This window comes from Pristiophorus japonicus, unplaced genomic scaffold (assembly GCF_044704955.1).
Source record: "Pristiophorus japonicus isolate sPriJap1 unplaced genomic scaffold, sPriJap1.hap1 HAP1_SCAFFOLD_671, whole genome shotgun sequence".
NCBI classification, from domain to species: Eukaryota; Metazoa; Chordata; class Chondrichthyes; family Pristiophoridae; genus Pristiophorus; species Pristiophorus japonicus.
The window spans coordinates 91,917-116,249 of record NW_027254584.1 but is presented as its reverse complement, the minus strand read 5'-3'; the positions used below and the strand labels follow the sequence as shown (position 1 = coordinate 116,249).

Here is a 24,333-nt window from a genome sequence, read left to right as displayed (position 1 = left end):
TTTACTCGGTCTGGCCTATATGTGACTCCAGACCCACAACAATATGGTTGACTCTTAACTGCCCTCTGAAATGGCGCAGCAAGCCACTCAGTTGTCCAAGGGCAATTAGTGATGAGCAATAAATGCTGGCCTTGCCAGCGACGCACGCATCCCATGAACAAATTAAAAAAAATGACTGATCTGTATCCTAACTCCATCTATCCACTTTGGTAACCTTTAACATCCTTACCCAACAAAAATCTTTCAATCTCTGTTTTGGAATTTTCAATCAACCCCCAGCATCAGCAGCTTTTTGGGGGGAGCGTTCCAGATTTCTACTAACCTTTGTATGAAGAAATGTTTCCTGACATCATCCCTGAATAGCCTCGCTCTAACTTTAAGGTTATGTCCCCTTGTTCTGGCCTCTCTTGTAATGTATTATAAAAACTGACTGCAAAAGCTTTTATAGATATGTGAAGAGAAAAAGATTAGTGAAGACAAATGTAGGTCCCTTGCAGTCAGAATCAGGTAAATTTATAATGGGGAACAAAGAAATGGCAGACCAATTGAACAAATACTTTGGTTCTGTCTTCACAAATAACCTTCCGGAAATACAAGGGGACCGAGGGACTAGCGAGAAGGAGGAACTGAAGAAAATCTTTATTAGTCAGGAAATTGTGTTAGGGAAATTGATGGGATTGAAGGCTGATAAATCCCCAGGGCCTGATCGTCTGCATCCCAGAGTACTTAAGGAAGTGGCCCTAGTGGATGCATTGGTGGTCATTTTTCAACATTCTATAGATTCTGGATCAGTTCTTATGGATTGGTGGGTAGCTATAATGTAAGCCCACTTTTTAAAAAAGGAGGGAGAGAGAAAACAGGGAATTATAGACTGGTTAGCCTGACATCGGTCGTGGGGAAAATGTTGGAATCAATTATTAAAAATGAAATAGCAGCGCATTTGGAAAGCAGTGACAGGATCGATCCAAGTCAGCATGGATTTATGAAAGGGAAATCATACTTGACAAACCTTCCAGAATTTTTTGAGGATGTAACTAGTAGAGTGGACAAGGGAGAACCAGTGGATGTGGTGTATTTGGACTTTCAAAAGGCTTTTGACAAGGTCCCACGCAAGAGATTGGTGTGCAAAATTAAAGCACATGGTATTGGGGCTAATGTATTGATGTGGATAGAGAACTGGTTGGCAGACAGGAAGCAAAGAGTAGGAATAAATGGGTCCTTTTCAGAATGGCAGGCAGTGACTAGAGGGGTGCCGCAGAGCTCACTGCTGAGACCCCAGCTATTTAAAATATTCATTAATGATTTAGCCGAAGGAATTGAATGTAATATCTCCAAGTTTGCAGATGACACTAAGCTGGGTGGCAGTGTGAGCTGTGAGGAGGATGCTAAGAGGCTGCAGGGTGACTTGGACAGATTAGATGAGTGGGCAAATGCATGGCAGATGCAGTATAATGTGGATAAATGTGAGGTTATCCACTTTGGGGGCAAAAACAGGAAGGCAGAATATTATCTGAATGGTGGCAGATTAGGAAAAGGGGAGGTGCAATGAGACCTGGGTGTCATGGTACATCAGTCATTGAAAGTTGGCATGCAGGTACAGCAGGCAGTGAAGAAGGTAAATGGCATGTTGGCCTTCATAGTGAGAGGATTTGAGTATCGGAGCAAGGAGATCTTACTGCAGTAGTACAGGGCCTTGGTGAAGTCACACCTTGAATATTGTGTGCAGTTTTGGTCTCCTAATCTGAGGAAGGACATTCTTGCTATTGAGGGAGTGCAGCGAAGGTTCACCAGATTGATTCCCGGGATGGCAGGACTGACATATGAAGAAAGACAGGATCGACTAGGCTTATATTCACTGGAATTTAGAAGAATGAGAGGGGTTCTCATGGAAACATATAAAAGTCTGACGGGATTGAACAGGTTAGATGCAGGAAGAATGTTCCCGATGTTGGGGAAGTCCAGAACCAGGGGACACAGTCTAAGGATAAGGGGTAAGCCATTTAGGACCGAGATGAGGAGAAACTTCTTCACTCAGAGAGTTGTGAACCTGTGTAATTCTCTTCCACAGAAAGTTGTTGATGCCAGTTCATTTTATATATTCAAAAGGGAGTTAAATGTGGCCCTTACGGCTAAAGGGATCAAGGGGTATGGAGAGAAAGCAGTAATTATGTACTGAAGTTGCATGATCAGCCATGATCACATTGAATGGTGGTGCAGGCTCGAAAGGCCAAATGGCCTACTCTTGCACCTATTTTCTATGTTTGTATGTTTCTATATTTCATGGGTTCTTTGATTAAGAATTCATAGCAACACATTGTTATTAAGAACTAGTTGGTTTACTTGTAAAGGTTTAACAATCACACCTACACATTACCAGTTCATCCACCAGGCTCACAACACCTGCCTCATCGTGGATCCCCCGAACCCAACTGGCTGGGTTTTATTGAGTCTTGTGAACATCACGTAATTGACTAAGCCACTCATCTCAACAGCTCTACAAACCTGTGAGCATACTCACAGGTACATACATTACACTGCTTCCCCTTTTTTTAAGAAGCAAGGTATTTGTACAATATTTCAAAACATTACTTAGCATGATTACAATTTTACAAATTCGATTGCTGAGCCTGAGTATCTTGTTGTAAGCTTTTAGGCCCCAAGTTTCGCCATGATTTGCTCCTGATTTTTAGGAGCAACTGGTGTAGAACGGAGTATCTTAGAAATCGGAATTCTCGCCATTTAGTTTGCTCCAGTTCTAGTCAGTTAGAACAGTTTCACTTTGGAACAGAATTTTTTTTTCAAAAGGGGGCGTGTCCGGCCACTTACGCCTGTTTTCAAAGTTTCGTCAGTGAAATCTTACTCCAAACTAACTTAGAATGGAGTAAGTGAAGATTTTTGTACGCTCGAAAAAACCTTGTCTACACTTTAGAAAATCAGGCGTAGGGAATGGAGGGGGGGTGGGGGGGGGGGTTTAAAGGGAAGTTTACAAACAAACACTTCAGTTTTACAAATAAAGAGCCATCATCAATAAATCAATCAAAAATTAATAAGGAATAATTTTTTTTTAAATCAATAAATAAAACATTTTCTACTTACCGACTGCAGCACCGGGAGCCCTCCAACAGCGTGCTGGGATGCCCCCCCCCCCCCCCCACAGTGTGTCTCTATCTCTCTGTCTGTCTGTGTCTCTCATTCTCTATCTGTCAGTGTCTGTGTTTGACAGCGAGGGGAAGGGGAGGAGGGGGGTAGAGGGAGAGGGGGGGGAGCAGAGGGAGAGAAGGGGGGGAGAAGGGGGAGGGAGAGGAGAAGGAGATGGGGGAGAGAAAGAAGATGGGGAGATGGGGGGGAAAGGAGATGAAGGGGTGGGGGGGAAGGGGGTGGTGGGGGGGGGAGGGAGGCTGAACGGGCCGGGCCCAAGACTTCGGGCAGGGCCCGTCCCCAGCACCAGATTTACAGGTCGGTGGCGTTGAGTCGGGTTGGGATCGCGGGTCGGGTCGGGGGGGGTGGTGGGAGGGAGGTCGGTTTGGTTCGGGTCGGGGGGAGGGAGGGAGAGGGAGGTCAGGTCGGGTCCAGTCCGGGGGTGGGGGGAAGCGGGCATCGGTCGGTGTCGGGTCCGGGGTGGGAAGCGGGAGTCGAGTCGGGTCGGGAGGAAGCAGGAGCTGGGTGTGGGAGGAGCCTTATTCACGCAGCCCCAGTGAGGCTATTCGGCCAGGGCTAGGGGCTGCGTGCTTCGGGCCCCTCCCACACAGTTTTGGGCGCCTGGTGCTACTGCACTTGCGTGCCCACTGTAGCGTGCATGTGCAGAGGTCCCGGCACTGTTTTCAGCGCAGGGACCTGGCTCTGCCCCCTACAGCTCGTGCTGCGCTGCGCTGAGGGCCAGAGGACCTGCAGGGAGCTGGAGAATCTGGAAGTTTTTTTTGTGGCGCGAAAAACGGGCGTCCAGGTCGGGACTGCGCCGTTCTAGGCGCGGCTCGAAACTTGGGCCCTATGTTTCCTCCTGCTCCAACCACCATTTCTTTGCAGTAGGCTGGCTATGCCCACTTTCTGGGCCCAAGTTTCGGCCTCAGTTGCTCCTGATTTTTTGGAGCAACTGGTGTAGAACAGAGTATCTTAGAAATTCAAATTCTCGGCATTTAGTTTGCTCCAGTTCTAGTCAGTTAGAACAGTTTCACTTTGGAACAGAATTTTTTTTTCAAAAGGGGGCGTGTCCGGCCACTTACGCCTGTTTTCAAAGTTTCGGCAGTGAAAACTTACTCCAAACTAACTTAGAATAGAATAAGTGAAGATTTTTGTACGCTCGAAAAAACCTTGTCTACACTTTAGAAAATCAGGCGTAGGGAATTGTGGGGGGGGGGGGGGGGTTTAAAGGGAATTTTACAAACATTAAACACTTCAGTTTTACAAATAAAGAGCCATCATCAATAATAAATGATAAAAACATCAATAAATCAATCCAAAAAAATTAATACAAAATAATTTTTTTAAAAATCAATAAATAAAACATTTTCTATTTACCGACTGCAGCACCGGGAGCACTCCAACAGCGTGCTGGGATGCCCCCCCCCCCCCAGTGTGTCTCTGTCAGTGTCTCTATCTGTCTGTGTGTCTCTCATTCTCTGTCTGTCAGTGTCTGTGTTTCTGACAGTGGGAGGGGGAGGGGAGCGAGGGAGGGAAGGGGGGGGAGAGAGAACGGGCGGGAGAGAGAGGTGGGGGGAGGGGAAGGGGGGAGGGGGAGGGGAAGAGGAAGAAGCGGGGGGAGGAGAAGGGGGAGGGAGGCTGAACGGGCCCGGCCCGGCCAGGCCTAAGACGTCGGGCAGGGCCCGTCCCCAGCACCAGATTTACAGGTAGGTGGCGTTGGGTCGGGAGGGGCGGTGGAGGGAGGTCGGGTCGGGTCCGGCGGGGGGGGAGGGAGCGCGGGTCGGGTCGGGGGCGGGGGGGTGGTGGTGGGAGGGAGGTCAGTTCGGGTCGGGGGAGGGAGAGGGAGGTCGGGTAGGGGTGGGGGGGGGGGTCGGGTCCAGTCCGGGAGGGGGGGGGTGCGGGCCAGAGGACCTGCAGGGAGCCGGAGAATCTAAGTTTTTTTTAGGCGCACTTTGTGGCGTGAAAAACTGGCGTCCAGGTCGGGGCTGCGCGGCTCGAAACTTGGGCCCTCTATATTCTTACTTGACTCCGGAGATCGTCTTGGAGAATTTATGTTTTCAGGGTGTGTAGTCTAGAATTTCTAACCTCTATCTTTCTGTGTCCTCTTGAGTTTCCTTGAAACCCCTACATCCGTCCTAGTGTTAGCCTTCTTCCTAAGATCTTGATATTCCCAGTTATCAATATCCTGTCTAGTTGGTTTGCGTTTTCTCATTGATCTTCACAACTGAGCCCCAACTCCACTTCCCTCGCCGGAAGATAGAGTCTCTGCGAGGTTCTCCCATACCCGCAGAACCATCTTCAGTCGGCTGGATCTGAGTTGGTGGGGATATGGACGTTTTGTCCGTGAAAGTACTTTGACCTGCCAGCTCACTCTGATCATCGTCCAAGTCAGGCTCATAATTATCTACTCGTGGTACCGAAGGTGCATCGCTTGCTAGAAACATTTGATCCACATGAACCTTCCTGATGTATTCACCAATTTTGACCAAGCACTGCTTGATGCCACATACCCAGATAATTGTACCAATGTCCCATTTGCGTGGACTTGCCCTTTTCGATGGACTGAGAACTCTGATCACCCTTCTGAAAGCACCGTTCTTTAGTACTGGAATGATAATGTTTCTGCACCGATTGTGCCTTCTCTACCTTATCAGACAAGTTCGGTTGCAATAAACAGAGACGCGTCCTCAGCCTACGCTTCATCAATAATTCAGCAGGTGTGTACTCTGTTGTAGAATGAGGCATAGTTCTGTATTTGAGAAGAAAATTCGCTAACCTATGCTTCATGCTCACCGATGATCCAGTCTGTTGAACTTGTTTCCGCAAAGCCTCCTTGACAATCCTGACCAACCTTTCAGCTGCACCATTTGAAACAGGATGATATGGTGCTACCAACATGTATTTGATACCGTTGCATCTGGCAAAATTAACAAATTGCATGGACCGAAATTGCGGCCCATTTATCTGACACCATTCCTTTGGGCAGGTCATGGCATGCAAAAATGTCCTGCAATTCATCCAGTGTATACTCTAGTCGTAGTTAATCCCATATGCCGTACCTCCAATCATTTCGAATGGCTATCGATTAGAATCTTAGAATCAGAAAATGATCACTGTCCCTCTCGCAAAAATCAATGTATTCTTTGTCTATAATGGCAGCTGGTCATTACTATGCCATTCACACCCTATCCAGATTAACCTTTTTCTAACCTCCAGCATTACCATTTCAATTCGGCCCATCATCCCATTTTTTTTGGAGCAACTTGATTTTTCTGGAATATTTTAAAAATACCCATTCTGCACATTCAATTTGCGCCAGTGTAAGTGAGTTATGATTTTTTTTAGTTTAGTTTTTTTTTTAAAAGGGGTTTTACGAGCCACCTACGCCTGTTTTGGCCATTTAAGCCAGTTTGAAGAGCTAATAGCTGCTCCACACTAACTTAGGCCAGCGTATGTGGCTACTTGTGGCCGCACAGAAAACCCTTGCAGAGAGTTAAGAAATCAGTGCAGGTAGGGACTTAATGACTTGACTAAAGAGTGTGAATGGGAACAAATAGCTATACAGGACTGACAAACTTTGCAAAGTTAATTTACTATACGACAGAAGCATTCATGGAAGCTTAAAATAAAAGTAGTAAAGAGACAAAACATATTTACATAATATTTTCAAAATATCCAAATAAAAAATAGAAGTACCTCCGGCTCATAGGAAAGTATTTTCATCAACAGGGTTAAGGAACGTCTCGAGTAAGCTCATTAAAATTACTGGCTACACAGTTATCACACCATTCCTCCCCACCCCCCCATCAAAACTCTAACAGTGCCAAATCTGCTGCATGCATATTGCATGTTTGCCTTTCGAAGGAGAAGGCGAATTAGGCTGCAATATCTGAGGCATCATAGAGCTCGCAGAATGATGCGGTAGGAGGCCTTACCTAGATCGTGTGTACAGTTAGAGGAGTTCATACCTGCACCTGAGTGAGGCAGTGTGTCTCCGAAGGCTGCGCTTTCGAAAGGAGGTGGTCACCGCGATATGCCAGCTTATAAAGGCGGTCATGCAGCCTAGAAGCAGGAGGAACACTGCACCGCCTATAGAGGTGAAAGTGACTACAGCACTTGCCCTCTATGCCTCCGGCTCATTTCAGGCATCAACTGGGGCCGTATGCTGCATCTCGCAGCATGCTACACATAGCTGCATTCGCCAGGTGACTACTGCACTGTATGCACAGAGGGACGACTTCATCAAGTTCCCAATGAACAGGGAGACACAGCGTGAAAGGGCTATAGGCTTCTCAAGAATTACTGGTTTCCCCAAGGTACAGGCCGCCATTGACTGTACACGCATCGTCCTGCGAGCACGTTTAGATGATTTGGGGGTTTACCGGAACCGAAAAGGGTTCCACTCGCTAAATGTGCAGATTGTGTGCGACCATATGCAGCATATCATGGCTGACGAGGAGGTGGACGAGGAGGAGGAGCAGCAGGAGGATGGGGAAGCCATGCCAGCCCCTCAACCCGCAGGACCTGCAAGAGCATTGCGTCAGCAGTTAATCCTTGAACGCTTTGCAGCATGAAGGCTGAATGGCACGTTTGATCATTGTGCCCCATCATGTTGACTATTTGCACCTGTTATTCTTAAAAAAAACTTATGCACACAATGTTGTGTTGGTTTACTTGAGGAAATAATGTTCATGATTTCAGGTTACTTCATAATATACATCATGTTGGTTTACTGGAAAAAATAATGTACATGATTTCGGTTTACTTGAAAAAATAATATACTGTTGGTTTACTGGAAAATATACCGTTTATAGTTTACTTGAAAAAAATAATGTACATGATTCTGATTTACTTGAAAAAAGAATTAAGTTTATTAAACATTTGTACTGCACTTTAATTTTAAAAATTGTATCAAACTTTAAACTTTTCAATTAAAGTCACTTAAATAATAAGAGAAGAGCAAAACAACAGCAGCAAACTTTAGCTGCAGCCATCTTTCCTCCTCCTTATTCAAACGCTGCCGCGCCGTCCACCCTTATTGCCCTCGCCCTCTTGCACTTGCCACTACCATTGGCCGTTGGCGCAGCCTTAGCCCTATTGCCGGTTACGCCAAGGTATTTGTTGCTGTCTCGGGTACGGCGTTGCACTTCTTGGCTATCAGACACAGGAGACAGCAATCTAGAAGGCCTGGCTTGGGCCTCTTCTGCCTCTTCGAGCTGTGGATCAACCAAGGTTGGTCTGGGGATTGGAGTGCGAGTGGCATCAATTGATGCCGTCAATTGCTGCTGGGCAGTGACAGCCTGGGTGTGTTCCCGTATTGCACCGGATATCTCAAATATTGCCTCCCTAATCTCTCCCGACAGTGTTGCAACTCCTGCCGACAGTGTTGCTTCCATTCCTCATGGCAGTCCTGCTACTTCTGTCGACGGTCCTGTTATTTCTCCCTTCATTGCACCCATGGTCTCAATGAACGATCTGCTGAGCTTAATGCTATCCCCACTCATTCCCATGAGCTCTGCCACCTCCGGTGTATTATACATTTCAGGAGAGCAGTGTTGAGCTCTCCTTCCCCTCGTCACCCGTAACCCTCGGTGTAGTGTGCTGCAACCCATTGGGACCCATCGACATCGGAGGCTGGACAACCACAAAATGTCTCTTCCGTCATAGCGTCATCGAAAGGGCTTGGTGCATGGCTGTCTTCCGGCACCACCTCCTCCAAATTCAATGTCACCATCTCATTATTACTGGCGTCTTCCTGCTCCCCTGATTCTCTTCCTCCTCCGTCTCCTCCTCATCGTGCTGTGGAAGGTCTTGCTCATCATCCACTGGTTCTGGTGCCGCGTTGGGGGGTTGTCCTTCATTCAGTGATGCCTGTGCAAAAACAACAACAGACAAATGGTTGGGAGCAGGGTGACATGAGTAGCCTCACATAGCGCCGGCTCATTTGAACGACCATGATGAATGATAGCACATTCGTAGCTGGCGGAGAGTACATCCCAATTAAACCGAAGTGTCGCCCACACAGTACTTAACATTTAGCCAACCCAGACTGTGGAATTTGCAGGGCTTATCCAATCTCGAGAAGCTGGGCCCAGCTTGTGCAAGTGTGGTCGATCTTCTGGAGCCAGCACCAATCATACCAGCGACTCTCATTTCTAATGGTGTAAGTGGTTGCATAGTTGGCACACCTCCACCGGTTTTTGTCCGCTCACAATTGTTGTGTGACAACTTCTTCTGCAAAGATGTAAATACAACCTTTTTAGAGAGGGGCCTTCTGCTGTCGTGGCACACACAGATACTCACATGTACAATTCTAGTAAATGCAGTGCATACTTAAAAATATTACATTAACTACTTGGCCAAGGTCCTGCCACTTCTTGCGGTACTGCTTGACGTCCCTCTGGATGGACGCCACTGCCACACGGTCCCAAGCTTTATTCATTGCGTGCTGTTCTGGTCACCGTATTATAGGAAGAACATGATTGCACTAGAGAGGGTGCAGAGGAGATTTACTCGGATGCTGCCTGGAATGGAGAATCTTAATTATGAGGACAGATTGGATAGGCTGGGCTTGTTCTCATTGGAACAGAGGAGGTTGAGAGGAGACCTCATGGAAATAGTGGATAGTAAGGGCCTATTTCCATTGGTGGAGGGGTCTATTAGGAGGGGGCATAGTTTTAAGCTGGTTGGTGGAAGGTTGAGAGGGGATTTGAGGGGCGGGGGGGGGGGCTTCTTCACGCAGAGGGTTGTGGGGATCTGGAACTCTCTGCCTGGAAGAGTGGCAGATGCAGAAACCCTCACCACTTTTAAGAGATGGTTGGATGGGCACTTAGAGTGCCGTAACCTGCAGGGTTACAGACCTAGAGCTGGTAATTGGGATTAGACTGGCCAGGACAGTTATAATGGTAAGTACTGCAGGGAATAGAATATGGCCAGGGTGATCTCCTGGACTAGTTTCGATCACCTGGATGGGTTGGAGAGGAATTTTCCCAGATTTTTTTCTTCCTAAATTGGCCTGGGTTTTTATCTGGTTTTTGCCTCTCCCAGGAGATCACATGGCTTCGGTTGGGGTAGAGTGTAGAATGTTTCAGTATAAGGGGTGTCGCAGTTGTGTGAGGTGAACTTGTTGGGCTGGGTGCTCTTTGCCTTTCCGCCATTGTTCATTGTTCATAGGTTTATATGTAACCTTCGGGGCTGCTGACTGAGGGTCGTGTGGCTCTTTGTCGGCCGGCGTGGATGGGCCGAAATGGCCTCCTCCTACGCTGTAAATTTCTATGTTTCTCAGGGTTTCAGCTTGCTGGTACCCTTGTTGCCAATCTGCTGCCATCTCCTTTCAAATGCATCTACCAGCGCCTCATTGTCATTCTCAGTAAATTCCTCGGCCCTTTTCCTTTCAGATTCAGACTCCAATGAGATATATATGATGAGTTCTCAGGATCTCCTTTTTAGTTTTGCAGTTCCCCAATTTCACAGGTACTCACAGATCTGCTGGCTCTTTAAAAATGGCAGACTCGTGACGTGGGGGGAGGGGGTGGAAAATGGGAGTTCCCCCCCCCCCCCCCAAGTGCAAAGAGAACGGGCCTCCAATTTTTAGCGCTATGATTTAGCTCCACCCACAGAAGCTAAGGTCTTTCTGCGCGGCGCCAAATTCAAACAGAAAAATGGCGAAATTTGGGATTTTTTTTGGCGTTGCAGCGGTTTAAGTAATCATCCGGTAATCTCAAATAGCGCCCAAAAAAGTCCATGTGGAATTTTGGACCCTTTGTTCCTACCTGTGTCACTCTTAACTTCCTTTACTCCCTATGTTATTACTTGATGGTAGAAGATAGTTGCCACTAAATAATGGCAGCCAACCTATCCAGACCGACTTCAGTACTCAAAACTTGCATTTATATCGTGCCTTTCATGACCTTGGGGTGTTTCAAAGTGATTTACAGCCAGTGAAGTACTTTTTAAAGTGTAGACACTGTTTGTAATGTAGCAATGTGGCTGCCAATTTGTACACAATAAGCTCCGACACAGCAATGTAATAAATCGCCCGATGATCTGTTTTTAGTGATCTTAGTTGAGGGATAAATGTTGGTCAGGACTTCGAAGTAGTGCCATGGGATCTTTGGCACCCACCTGAGAGGCCTCGGCTTAACGTCTCGTCTGAAAAACAGCACCTCCGACAGTGCCGCACTCCTTCGGTACTGCACTGGAGAGTCAGTCTGGATTATGTGCTCAAGTCCCTGGAGTGGGATTTGTACCCCACGCCCTCCTGTCTCGGGCAAGAGTGCTACCCACTGAGCCACGGCTAACACTTCACAATAATTAATAATGGCCCCGGGTATCTGTTTAATAAAGAGAAATACACAACAGGTCTGTCAGCATCTGAAAGAGAAATGATTGGTTAACCTTTGGAGTGGGGGCCCTGGACCAACTCCAAATACTAATATGTCTCTTCTCTCATATACTGAAAGGCCTGCTACGCATTTCATGCATTTATTTGTTGTTTTTAATTTCAGATATCTAACATTTGTAAGTTTTCTATTATTCTATAAAGAGACTGGGAGAGATTCATTTAATCGAGGGAGTTCTGATGATGAAAACCAATTGAGCTTCCTTCTGATTACTAATTTTATCATTTGAACCCGTCTATTCAATGAACATCATTTGTCACTACCAATATCTCCATATGTATTGGTTCCACATCTAGCAGCTAACAAAGGCACATTTTGGGCCTTAAAATATTATAAGCTTTACAAAAGGCTAGGCTATGCCTTTTGAATCTATTTGTTTGTGTGATACTGTCGCCAATAAATCCGCAATTCTCCAGCCCACTAATGCTGTTTATACTCTCTGTTTGCAGATGTACCAGGATCTTGGCACGTCAGTCCTGTCGGGAGCCATCGAGGGTTACAATGTCTGTCTGTTTGCCTATGGACAGACTGGCTCAGGAAAAACATACACTATGATGGGTACACCAGTGAGTATTCACTGCATGCTTTTTACATTTGTTCTAACACCACGCTAAGCTTCACACAAGTAAGACAGGAAGCCAGGGTACAGTTTTGTATCATTTTGTTAGTTTTATTCATGCACCCTTTATTTCTCCTACACTAACTTATTCACTTCAGCTATGAAAGACACTCACTATATCCCATGTTCGTTCTGCACAGCTGTCGGAATATAGTGAGAATAATGCCAAATGGAGTCTTTAGCTGTGAATGGTTTAACTTGGAGTTTCTCAATCAGACATTTTCTGGCTTAATCTTCCTTTCTGACTGTTAGTGATGAACAATAGGTCAGTCAGAGGAAGCACTGTCTTTGAGTCTTGCTTACACCGAATCACTTTGCTTTGAGCTTACCGTATTCCCTTGAAAAGATTTATCCAAAACCATATCCAGTACCAGTCAGCACTTTAAGGGAGCCAGTGGTTACATTTCAACAGTGACTACACTTCAAAAGTACTTCATTGGCTGTGAAGCGCTTTGGGATGTCTCAAGATTGTGAAAGGCGCTATATAAATGCAAGTTCTTTTTTTTAATCAGTAATAGCTATAAATGGTAAAAGTGCTGAGAAGAAAAGTGGGGCAAGTGCCCCTAACCTTGTGGCACATGTTGAAATAATTTCTGATCACTGCAGGAGGAATAATACTGAACGCTGCTGTATCAGTTCTTGACTTTAGCTTTAATATTCTAATTCAAAATTTGTGGATCAGATGAGTTTACAGTTCCACAACCTTCACTTTCCCTCTACACTTCCCTGGACAGCTGGCAGTTTAGGGGAATCTGAACATAAAAATAAAGTGCTTAGTATTTGATTTTTTTTTTAAATTGTGACACTTCAGTGAAGGATCAAAGCCCATAGTACAGTTTATCACTAGGGATGGACAAAACGGGAAAATAAGATGGGGTGAATTGAGTTTAATGAAGTAAGAAAGATTTGCATTTCACAACGTCAAAGCACTTAACGGACAATAAAGTTATTTTGAAGTGTAGTAATGTACAAAATGTGGCAGCCAATTTGCATACGGCAATAAAATAAATGACAAGATAATTTGTTTTCAGTGATGTTGGATGAGGGATAAATATTGGCCAGGTCACTGGGGAGAACTCCCCTGCTCTACTTCAATCTTTTACATTCAACATAGAATTAACTTCTCATCTGAAAGATGACACCTCCTACAGTGCCGTACTGACCTCCACTGATGAACTTGTTTGGGAAAAGTGGTGTGCAGCTCAGTCATACAGACCAGAAGACGCCACATTCAATTGTCAGCCTGTGCTGAGTCATCTCATCTCAGCTGGAGCCACCGTTGAGATACTACAATTGGTCTCAGCACCCTTGGACTAGGAAGGAGAAAGTCAGTCGGGGTTCTCGTTCCCAAATGCTAACAAGTGATGCTGCTGGAAAATGCTCACCTTTGGGGCCAGTGCAGGAGAGGGTGTGTATGGCTGGAGTACTGCCTCTCTCCAAGTGGTGGAATAATCTGCTATCAGTCCCTGTCTCGGCTTTACACATGAAGAATGGCCTGTTCACCATGAAACCGCACCCCAGCTCTCCGTCAGTTCAGAAGAGGAGGGGAGAACATTGCCCAAAGAAAAATTGAATCACATTAACATAATTATCCCATTTTGGATTATCCCATGGTTATATCTCATCAATATAGCTAAGCCACTGAAAATGTCCTTCCAAAGAAATCTTACTCAGTAATTTAGCTCGACTCGAGTGGTTTAACCTCAGTGTTTCCACCCTTGTAACTTTTTTGAGGAGGGATAATTGGAGATGGATTATAACTGTTAAAATTTACCACATAAAAACAGTTGAATTTAGATTTAATATTATGAAGGTCTAATTTGATGGCTGGTTAGTGTTAAATTTGAAAGTACACAGCACAAATTTTAAAACCATGTAATTTATAAACAGGAAGTGGGTTGTACAAAGAGCCATGTGGGTATGGTGTATTTTGCTAAATATGCACAGATCAATTTATCACAGCATTACTTTGAAAGTCGTTTATAACAAACCGTTTCCAGTGAACCATTTGTGCGTGTCTGTGCGCATGCGTGCGCAACCCACTCAAACCTTCGACACTTTACTTCAAAGGATTGAGGGCATTGACATTTATCTAGGATTGATAGGACTAGCTATTATGTGACGATATTACTGAATGAGCAATCAACAATGCAAAGACAATAGAGTGGTAATTAATTAATGTGCAAAATTATCCAGAGTTTTGAATACAAGAGATCACTTTCAATAGACAAGTACTTTGTAATCACGTTACGCTCTTCTCTGCTGGAGTAAAAATTTTTGTTAAGTTGTGGTAAATTTATGTAAAGTCAAAATTTGTTGCATTATCAAGGAAAAGATTGACTTCAGTTATGTGGAGAGATTAGATAAACTGGAATTGCTCTGTTTAGAGCAGGGAAAATTAAGGGAAGGTTTAATAGAGGTGTTCAGAATGATGTGTTTTGCTGGAGTACATGGGGGGGGGGGGAACTGTTTCCATTGATAGGTAGGTCGGTAATCAGAGAGCACAGATTTAAGATAACTGGCAAAAGAACCAAAGGGGAGAGAAGATTTTTTTTACGCAGCGAGTTGTTGTGATTTGGAATGCACTGCCTGAAAGGGCGGTGGAATCCGATTCATAGAAACATAGAAATTTACAGCGCAGTAGGAGGCCATTTCCACCCATCATGTCCGCGCTGGCCGACAAAGAGCAGCATGGCCCTTGGTCAGCAGCACTAAAGGTTACATATAAACCGATAAACAATGACAGAAAGACAAAGAGCACCCAGCCCAGCCAGTCCACCTCACACAACTGCAAGAGCCCTTATACTGAAACATTCTACACTACACCCCAACTGGAGCCATGTGATCTCCTGGGAGAGGCAAAATCCAGATTTAAAAACCCAGCCAATTTAGGGAGAAAAAATCTGGGAAAATTCCTCTCCGACCCATCCAGGCGATCGAAACTAGTCCAGAAGATCACGCTGGCCGTATTCTATTCCCTGCAATACTTGCCATCATATCTGCGCCGTCCAACAAAAGGTCATCCAGTCTAATCCCAATTACCAGCTCTAGGTCCGTAACCCTGCAGGTTACTGCACTTTAAGTGCCCATCCAACCATCTCTTCAAAGTGGTGAGGGTTTCTGCATCCACCACTCTTCCAGGCAGCGAGTTCCAGATCCCCACAACCCTCTGCATAAAGAAGCCCCCCTCCCCCCTCAAATCCCCTCTCAACCTTCCACCAACCAGCTTAAAATTATGCCCCCTCGTAATAGACCCCTCCACCAATGGAAATAGACCCTTACTATCCACTATGTCCAGGCCCCTCAATATTTTGTACACATCAATGAGGTCTCCTCTCAACCTCCTCTGTTCCAATGAGAACAAACCCAGCCTATCCAATCTGTCCTCATAACTAAGATTCTCCATTCCAGGCAGCATTCAAATAAATCTCGTCTGCACCCGCTCTAGTGCAATCACATTCTTCCTATAATACGGCGACCAGAATTGCACGCAATACTACAGCTGTGGCCTAACCAAAGTATTATACAATCTAAGCATAACCTCCCTGCTCTTATATTCTATGCCTCGGCCAATAAAGGCAAGCATTCCGTATGCCTTCTTAACCACCTTATCCATCTGGCCTGCTACTTTCAGGGATCTGTGGCCAAGCACTTCAAGGTCCCTTTGTTCATCTACACTATTAAGTGGCCTACTGCTTAATGTGTATATCCTTTCTGTATTAGTCCTCCCAAAGTGCATCACCTCACACTTCTCTGAATTAAATTCCATTTGCCACTTCTCTGCCCACCTGACCAGTAGATTGATATCCTCCTGCAGCTTTCCTCTTCATTATCAACCACACAGCCAATTTTAGTGTCATCTACAAACTTCTGAATCATACTCCCTATAATTCAAATCTAAATCGTGATATTTACCACAATAAGCAAGGGACCCAGTACAGAGCCCTGCGGAAACATCCTTCCAGTCACAAAAACATCCATCAACCTTTACCCTTTGCTTCCTACCTCCAAGCCAATTTTGGATCTAACTTGCCACTTTGCCCTGCATCCCATGAGCTTTAACCTTCATGACCAGTTTACCATGTGGGACCTTATCAAAAGCCTTGCTAAAGTCCATATATACTACATCGTACGCACTACCCTCATCGACCCTCTGAATTTTTTGAGGAGATAACTAAATCAGATTAGTCAAACACCTTAACAAATCCACCATCCCTAATTAATCCTTGCTTTCCAAATGTAGATTTATCCTGTCTTTCAGGATTTTTTCCAATAATTTTCCCACCACTGAGGTTAGGCTGATAGGCCTGTAATTACTCTGCCTATCCCTTTCTCCCTACTTAAACAAGGGTACTACATTAGCAGTCCTCCAATCCTCCAGCATCATTTAGAGACCGCATGGATGAACTACAACAATTGTACATTCCTGCCTGGCATAAAAATAAAAAAGGGAAGGTGGCTCAACCATGGCTATCAAGGGAAATCAGGGATAGTATTAAAGCCAAGGAAGTGGCATACAAATTGGCCAGAAATAGCAGCGAACCTGGGGACTGGGAGAAATTTAGAACTCAGCAGAGGAGGACAAAGGGTTTGATTAGGGCAGGGAAAATGGAGTATGAGAAGAAGCTTGCAGGGAACATCAAGACGGATTGCAAAAGTTTCTATAGATATGTAAAGAGAAAAAGGTTAGTAAAGACAAACGTAGGTCCCCTGCAGTCAGAATCAGGGGAAGTCATAACGGGGAACAAAGAAATGGCGGACCAATTGAACAAGTACTTTGGTTCGGTATTCACGAAGGAGGACACGAACAACCTTCCGGTTATAAAAGGGGTCGGGGGGTCGAGTAAGGAGGAGGAACTGAGGGAAATCCTTATTAGCCGGGAAATTGTGTTGGGGAAATTGATGGGATTGAAGGCCGATAAATCCCCAGGGCCTGATGGACTGCATCCCAGAGTACTTAAGGAGGTGGCCTTGGAAATAGTGGATGCGTTGACAGTCATTTTCCAACATTCCATTGACTCTGGATCAGTTCCTATCGAGTGGAGGGTAGCCAATGTAACCCCACTTTTTAAAAAAGGAGGGAGAGAGAAAACAGGGAATTATAGACCGGTCAGCCTGACATCGGTAGTGGGTAAAATGATGGAATCAATTATTAAGGATGTCATAGCAGTGCATTTGGAAAGAGGTGACATGATAGGTCCAAGTCAGCATGGATTTGTGAAAGGGAAATCATGCTTGACAAATCTTCTGGAATTTTTTGTGGATGTTTCCAGTAGAGTGGATAAGGGAGAACCAGTTGATGTGGTATATTTGGACTTTCAGAAGGCGTTCGACAAGGTCCCACACAAGAGATTGATGTGCAAAGTTAGAGCACATGGGATTGGGGGTAGTGTACTGACATGGATTGAGAACTGGTTGTCAGACAGGAAGCAAAGAGTAGGAGTAAATGGGTACTTTTCAGAATGGCAGGCAGTGACTAGTGGGGTATCGCAAGGTTCTGTGCTGGGGCCCCAGCTGTTTACACTGTACATTAATGATTTAGATGAGGGGATTAAATGTAGTATCTCCAAATTTGCGGATGACACTAAGTTGGGTGGCAGTGTGAGCTGCGAGGAGGATGCAGACTATTATCTGCACCCTCTATACCCTTCACACTATATTTGTCCCAATCAATATTTGGATAGTTAAAATCCCCTATTATTACTATCCTATGGTTTTTGGACTTCATAGCAATTTGCCTCCATATTTGCTCCTCTATCTCCCTCCCACTGTTTGGGGGTCTATAATACACAGCCAACAGTGTGATCGCCCCTTTTTTATTTTTCAATTTGACCCATATGGTCTCATTTGAAGATCCCTCCAACATATCATCCCTTCTCACCGCTGTAATAGTTTCTTTAATCAGTACTGCAACCACCCCCCCTCTCTGTCTTGTCTAAAAATCCTGTAGCTAGGAATGTTGATCTGCCAAACCTGTCCCTCTTTCAGCCATGTTTCTGTAATGGCTATAATGTCATACTCCTAAGTGTCTACCTGTGCTCTTAGCTCATCCGCCTTATTCGCGATACTCGTTGCATTAAAGTATATGCCATTCAGCACGGGAAAACCTCCTTGCTTACTACTTACTAAGCCCTGTTTCCTCTGTCTTACAGATTCGCTTTCTAGATTCTTGCTATCCAATTTCTGCTTTACTTCCTTCCCTCTTGAATTTGTTCTCAGGTTCCCATCCCCCTGCCAAGCTAGTTTAAACTCTGCCCAACAGCACTAGCAAAACTCCCCGCGAGGATATTGGACCCGGTGCTGTTGAGGTGCAACCCGTCCGGTTTGTACAGGTCCCATCTCCCCCAGAAGCGGTCCCAATGCCTCAAGAATTTAAAGCCCTCCAACTTTCCAGCCATGTGTTCATCCTCTCTATCCTTCTATTCTTGTAATCATTAGCATGTGGCACCGGTAGTAACCCGCAGATTACTACTTTTGCGGTCCTACTCTTCAATTTTCTTCCTAGCTCCCTGAATTCTTCCTGTAGGACCTCGTCCCTCATTTTACCTATGTCGATGGTCCTGATATGGACCACGACCTCTAGCTGTTTACCCTCTCCCCCTCCCCCCCACCCACCCAGAATGCCCTGCGTCCGTTCTGTGACATCCTTGACCCTGGCACCAGGGAGGCACAAAACCATTCGGGAGTCACATCTACGGCTGCAGAAACTCCTGTCTGTTCCCCTAACTATAGAATCCCCTATTTCTCGGGCTTTTTGTTCTGCGTGCCTCCCCCCTGTGCAGCTGAGCCATCGGTGGTGCCTTGGAATTGGCTCTGGCTGCACTCCCCAGAGGCACCATCATCCTTACTGATACTCAGAAGTGAATATCGGTATGAAAGCGAGATGGACTCACTGGGGTATCCTGCGCTACCTGCCGAGCACACTTACTTCGTCTGGTGATCACTTTCCCTCTACCTGCACACCTTTAAGCTGCGGGGTGACCACCTCCTGAAACATACTATCCACGTAGCTCTCAGCCTCATGGATGCACCGTATTGACTCCACCAGCTGCTCCAGCTCCGAAACGCGGAGCTCAAGCAGTTGAAGCTGGAGACACCTCCTGCGCACATGGTTGTCTAGGCTGCGCGAAGTATCCAGGACTTCCCACATGCCGCAGGATGTGCACTCCATGGGACTGAGTTGCACTGCCACCCCTCTAGTTAGCCTTATCTAGTTTAACATCTACTTAAAAAGAAATAGAGAAAAGAGAACTACTTACGAATTCACCTCACCGACCTCTGTGGCCTCCCGAATTCACCGACCTCTGTGGCCTCCGAGCTCCCGAACTCCCGGCCTCCGAGCTCCCGAACTCCCGGCCTCCGAACTCGCAGCCTCCCGGCCTCCCAAACTCGCCGCCTCCCGGCCTCCGAACTCCTGACTCGCTGACCTCACAGCGCCTGCCAACCTCCCGACTCAATAATAATTTTCAAAAGGGAATTGGATATATAGTTGAAAAGGAATCATTTGCAGGGCTCTGGGCGAGGCAGGGGTGGGGGTGTGGGGTAGAGCTGGCACAGGCACAATGGGCCGAATGGTGGCCTCTTGTGCTATAAAGCTTTATGATTAGCAATTCTTTTTAGTTTTGTTCTTGGTGGGGGGGGGGGGTGGGGGGGAGAGAGAATCATCTGTTTCAATACTGTGCGCCATTAAAGTTAACACCAGATGTTGCCACTTTAGCATCAAGAGTCCAATTAAAATTGAGGTTAACTGTTTCCTGTGAGCAGGGTCAGATGTCGCTTTTATTACATTTCCCTCTGATTTTGTAAGTTATTTTCACTCATCTCTGTTCCTATGCACCGCATAGAATCCTGTAACTGAGACTGAAAGGAGACAGCAACCTACTCCTAGGCTATTGCTCCTCTTGAATCAACCACTGAAGGGTAGATCAAATTTGGCATGTGGATAAACCTGTTCTGCCCCACAGCTTGATAGTGCACCCAAAGGAGGCTTTACCTTTGCTGAAAAATGTTCTTTGCAAAACAAGCGTTTCAATTCAGACCTCATCCCTTTTCCTGTGTGATGCATAAAGTAGTTATGATTACTAAAAGTGGCAACTTCAATTTATTTTGCAGACCGTTTTATTTTCCTTTTTCTGTGTGTGTGTATAACGCGTGTTATTTCCACAGTGACTATCACGCATCATAAGAACATAAGAAATAGGAGCAGCAGTAGGCCATACGTCCCTCAAACCTGCTCCGCCATTTAATACGATCATAGTTGATCTGATCATGGACACAGCTCCACTTCCCCGCCTGCTCCCCATAACTCCTTATCCCCTTATCGTTTAAGAAACTGTCGATTTCTTTCTTAAATTTATTCAATGTCCCAGCTTCCACAGCTCTCTGAGGCAGCGAATTCCACAGATTTACAACCCTCAGAGAAGAAATTTCTCCTCACCCTATTTTAAATGGGCGGCTCCTTATTCTAAGATCGTGTCCTCTAGTTCTAGTCACCCCCATCAGTGGAAATATCCTCTCTGCATCCACCTTGCCAAGCCCCCTTATTGGGCCCAAATTTCGGGCCGCGCCTAAAACGGCGTAGCCCGGACCTGGATGCCCGTTTTTCGCGCCACAAAGTGCGCCTAAAAAAACCTCACCTATTCTCCGGCTCCCTGCAGGTCCTCTGGAGCTGGGCGCGGCGCAGCATGAGCTGTGGGGGGTGGAGCCAGGTCCTTGCGCTGAAAACAGTGCCGGGACCTCTGCACATGCGCAACAGTGGGCGCGCATGTGCAGTAGCTCCAGGCGCCTAAAACTGTGGGAGGGGCCCGAAGCACGCAGCCCCTAGCTCTGGCCGAATGGCCTCACTGGGGCTGCATGGATAAGGATCACCTCCCACCCGACCCGACTTGACTCCCGCTCCCCGGACCGGACACCTGATCCCCGCTCTTCGCTCTCCGCTCCCCTCCCCCCCCCACCCCGGCGACCCGACCTCCACTCCCCCCCCTGACCCGACCTCCGCTCTCCCACCCCAGACCTCCGCTCTCCCACCCCCGACCTCCGCTCCCACCACCCCCCGGTGACCCGACCTCCACTCCTCGGCGACCCGACCTCTGCTCCCCCCGGCGACCCGAACTCCTCGACCCCCTCCCCCTCCCCCCCCACCCCCCGGTGACCTGACCTCCGCGACTCCACCTCCCCCCGACCTCCGCTACTCTCCTCTCCCCCCAGCCCCACGACCTCCGTGACTCTCTTCGCCCCACCCCCCCCTCCGCGACTCTCCCCACCCCCACCGACCTCCGCGACTCTCCCTCCTCCCCCCGACCTCCGGGACACTCTTTCCCCCCGACCTCCGGGACACTCTCCCGCCCCCCCGACCTCCGCGACTCTCTCTCCCACACCACCGACCTTCGCGATGCCCCCCGACCTCCGTGATGCCCCCCGACCTCCGCGACCCCTCCCCCCCCAGCCCCCCCGGACCTGAGACCCGAGACCCGAGACCCGATGCTACCTACCTGTAAATCCAGCCCGAAGTCTTGAGCCCGGCCGTTCAGCCTCCTTCTCTCCCTCCCTCCCCTCCCCTCTCATCTCCCCTCTCCCCTCTCCTCTCCCCCCTCCCCTCTCCTCTCCCCCCTCCTTCCTCCCCTCCCCTTCCCACCCTCCCCTCCCCTTGCCACCCTCCCCTCCCCTCTCCCACCCTCCCCTCCCTCCCCCACCCTCCCCTCCCTCCCACCCTCCCTCCCCTTCCCACCCTCCCCTCCCCTTCCACCCTCCCTTCCTCCCCTCCCCTCCCCTTCCCCTCCTCCCTCTCCTCTCCTTCCCTCCCCTCTCCTTCCCTCCCCTCTCCTTCCCTCCCTCTCCTTCCTCCTCCCCTCTCCTTCCCTCCCTCCCTCTCCTTCCCTCCCTCCCCTCCTCCCTCCCTCCCTCCCTTCCCTTCCCTCCCCCTCTCCTTCCCTCCCTCCCCTCTCCTTCCCTCCCTCCCTCTCCTTCCCTCCCTCCCCTCTCCTTCCCTCCCTCCCCTCTCCTTCCTCCCTCCCCTCTCCTTCCCTCCCTCCCCTCTCCTTCCCTCCCTCCCCTCTCCTTCCCTCCCTCCCCTCTCCTTCCCTCCCTCCCTCTCCTTCCCTCCCTCCCCTCTCCTTCCCTCCCTCCCCTCTCCTTCCCTCCCTCCCCTCTCCTTCCCTCCCCCTCCCCTCTCCTTCCCTCCCTCCCCTCCCCTCCTCCCCCTCCCCTCCCTCTCCCTCCTCCCCTCTCCTCCTCCCTCTCCTCCTCCTCTCCTCCTCCCCTCTCCTCCTCCCTCTCTCCTCCCCTCTCCTCCTCCCCTCTCCTCCTCCCCTCTCCTCCTTCCTCTCCTCTCATCCCCTCACCTCCCCTCTCCCCTCCTCCCCTCTCCTCTCTCCTCTCTCCTCCCCTCCCTCTCTCCTCCCCTCCCTCTCTCCTCCCCTCCCTCTCTCCTCCCCTCCCTCTCTCCTCCCCTCCCTCTCTCCTCCCCTCCCTCTCTCCTCCCCTCCCTCTCTCCTCCCCCTCCCTCTCCTCCCCTCCCTCTCTCCTCCCCTCCCTCTCCTCTCCCTCCCTCCTCCTCCCTCTCCTCCTCCTCTCTCCTCCTCTCCTCCTCCTCCTCCTCCTCTCCTCCCTCCCTCCTCTCCTCCCTCCCTCTCTCCTCCCTCCCCCTCTCCCCGCCCCCCGCCTCTCCTCTCCCCCTCTCCTCCGCTCCCCCTCTCCTCCGCTCCCCTCTCCTCCGCTCCTCTCTCTCCTCTCCCCTCCCTCCTCTCCCTCCCTCCCTCCCTCTCTCCTCCCCTCCCTCTCTCCTCCCCTCCCTCTCTCCCCCCCCTCCCTCTCTCCCCCTCTCCTCCTCCCCTCCCTCTCTCCTCCCCTCCCCCTCTCCTCCCCTCCCTCTCCTCCCCTCCCTCTCTCCTCCCTCCCTCTCTCCTCCCCTCCCTCTCTCCTCCCTCCCTCTCCCTCCCCTCCCTCTCTCCCTCCCTCTCTCTCCTCCCCTCCCTCTCTCCTCCCCTCCCTCTCTCCTCCCCTCCCTCTCTCTCCCCTTCCTCTCTCCTCCCCTCCCTCTCTCTCCTCCTCTCTCCTCTCTCCTCCCTCCGTCTCTCCCTCCCTCCGTCCCTCCCTCCCTCCTTCCCTCCCTCCCCTCTCCTCCCTCCCCTCTCCCTCCCCCCCTCTCCTTTCCCCCTCCCTCCCTCTCTCCCTCCCTCCTCTCTCTCCCTCCGCACCACTCCCTCCTCCCTCCTGCTCTCCGTCCATCCTCTCTACTTCCCTCCCTCCCTCCCCCCTTCACTCCTCCCTCCCTCCCTCCCTCCCTCTCCCTCTCTCCTTCCCTCCCTCTCTCCTCCCCTCCCCCTCTCCTCCCCTCCCCCTCTCCTCCCCTCCCTCCCTCCTCTCCCTCCCTCCCTCCTCTCTCCTCTCTCTCTCCCTCCCTCCCTCCCTCCCTCCTCTCTCCCTCCCTCCCTCCTCTCTCCTTCCCTCTCCCTCCCTCCCTCCCTCCTCTCTCCTTCCCACCTCCCTCCCTCCTCTCTCCTTCCCCCTCCCTCCCTCCACTCCCTCCCACCCCCCTCCCTCCCTCACTCCCTCCCACCCCCCTCCCTCCCTCCCTCCCTCCCACCCCCTCCCTCCCTCCCTCCCTCCCTCCCTCTCCCTCCCCTCCCTCCTCTCTCCCTCCCTCCCTCCTCCTCCCTCCTCTCCTCTCCTCCCTCCCTCTCTCTCCCTCCCTCCCTCCCTCCTCCCCTCCCCCTCCTCCCTCCTCTCTCCCTCCCTCCCTCCCTCCTCTCTCCCTCCCTCCCTCCTCCCTCCCTCCCTCCCTCCTCTCTCCCTCCCTCCTTCCTCTGTCCTTCCCTCCCTCCCTCCCTCCTCTGTCCTTCCCTCCCTCCCTCCTCTGTCCTTCCCTCCTCCTCCCTCCTCTCTCTCCTTCCCTACCTCCCTCCCTCCTCTCTCCTTCCCTCCCTCTCTCCTTCCCTCCCTCTCTCCTTCCCTCCCTCTCTCCTTCCCTCCCTCTCTCCCTGCTCTCTCCCTCCTCTCTCCCTCCTCTCTCCTTCCTTCCTGCACCCCTCCCTCACCCCTCCCTAACCCCTCCCTAACCCCTCCCTCACCCCTCCCTCACCCCTCCCTCACCCCTCCCTCACCCCTCCCTCACCCCTCCCTCACCCTCCCTCACCCCTCCCTCACCCCTCCCTCACCCCTCCCCCCTCCCCCTCT

The 24,333-nt window shown here is 49.2% G+C and overlaps 1 protein-coding gene across 1 annotated transcript in view; it reads left to right on the top strand.

Annotated features, from left to right (window-relative positions):
- Positions 1-24,333, top strand: part of LOC139256010 (stAR-related lipid transfer protein 9-like) — a gene marked incomplete at its 3' end in the record, with an annotated part of 238,609 nt that overhangs the window by 128,620 nt on the left and 85,656 nt on the right. Inside the window, exon 4 of the mRNA XM_070874078.1 lies at positions 11,990-12,106. Within this exon, the coding sequence (XP_070730179.1) occupies positions 11,990-12,106 (117 nt within the window). The remainder of the gene's footprint in view (positions 1-11,989; positions 12,107-24,333) is intronic.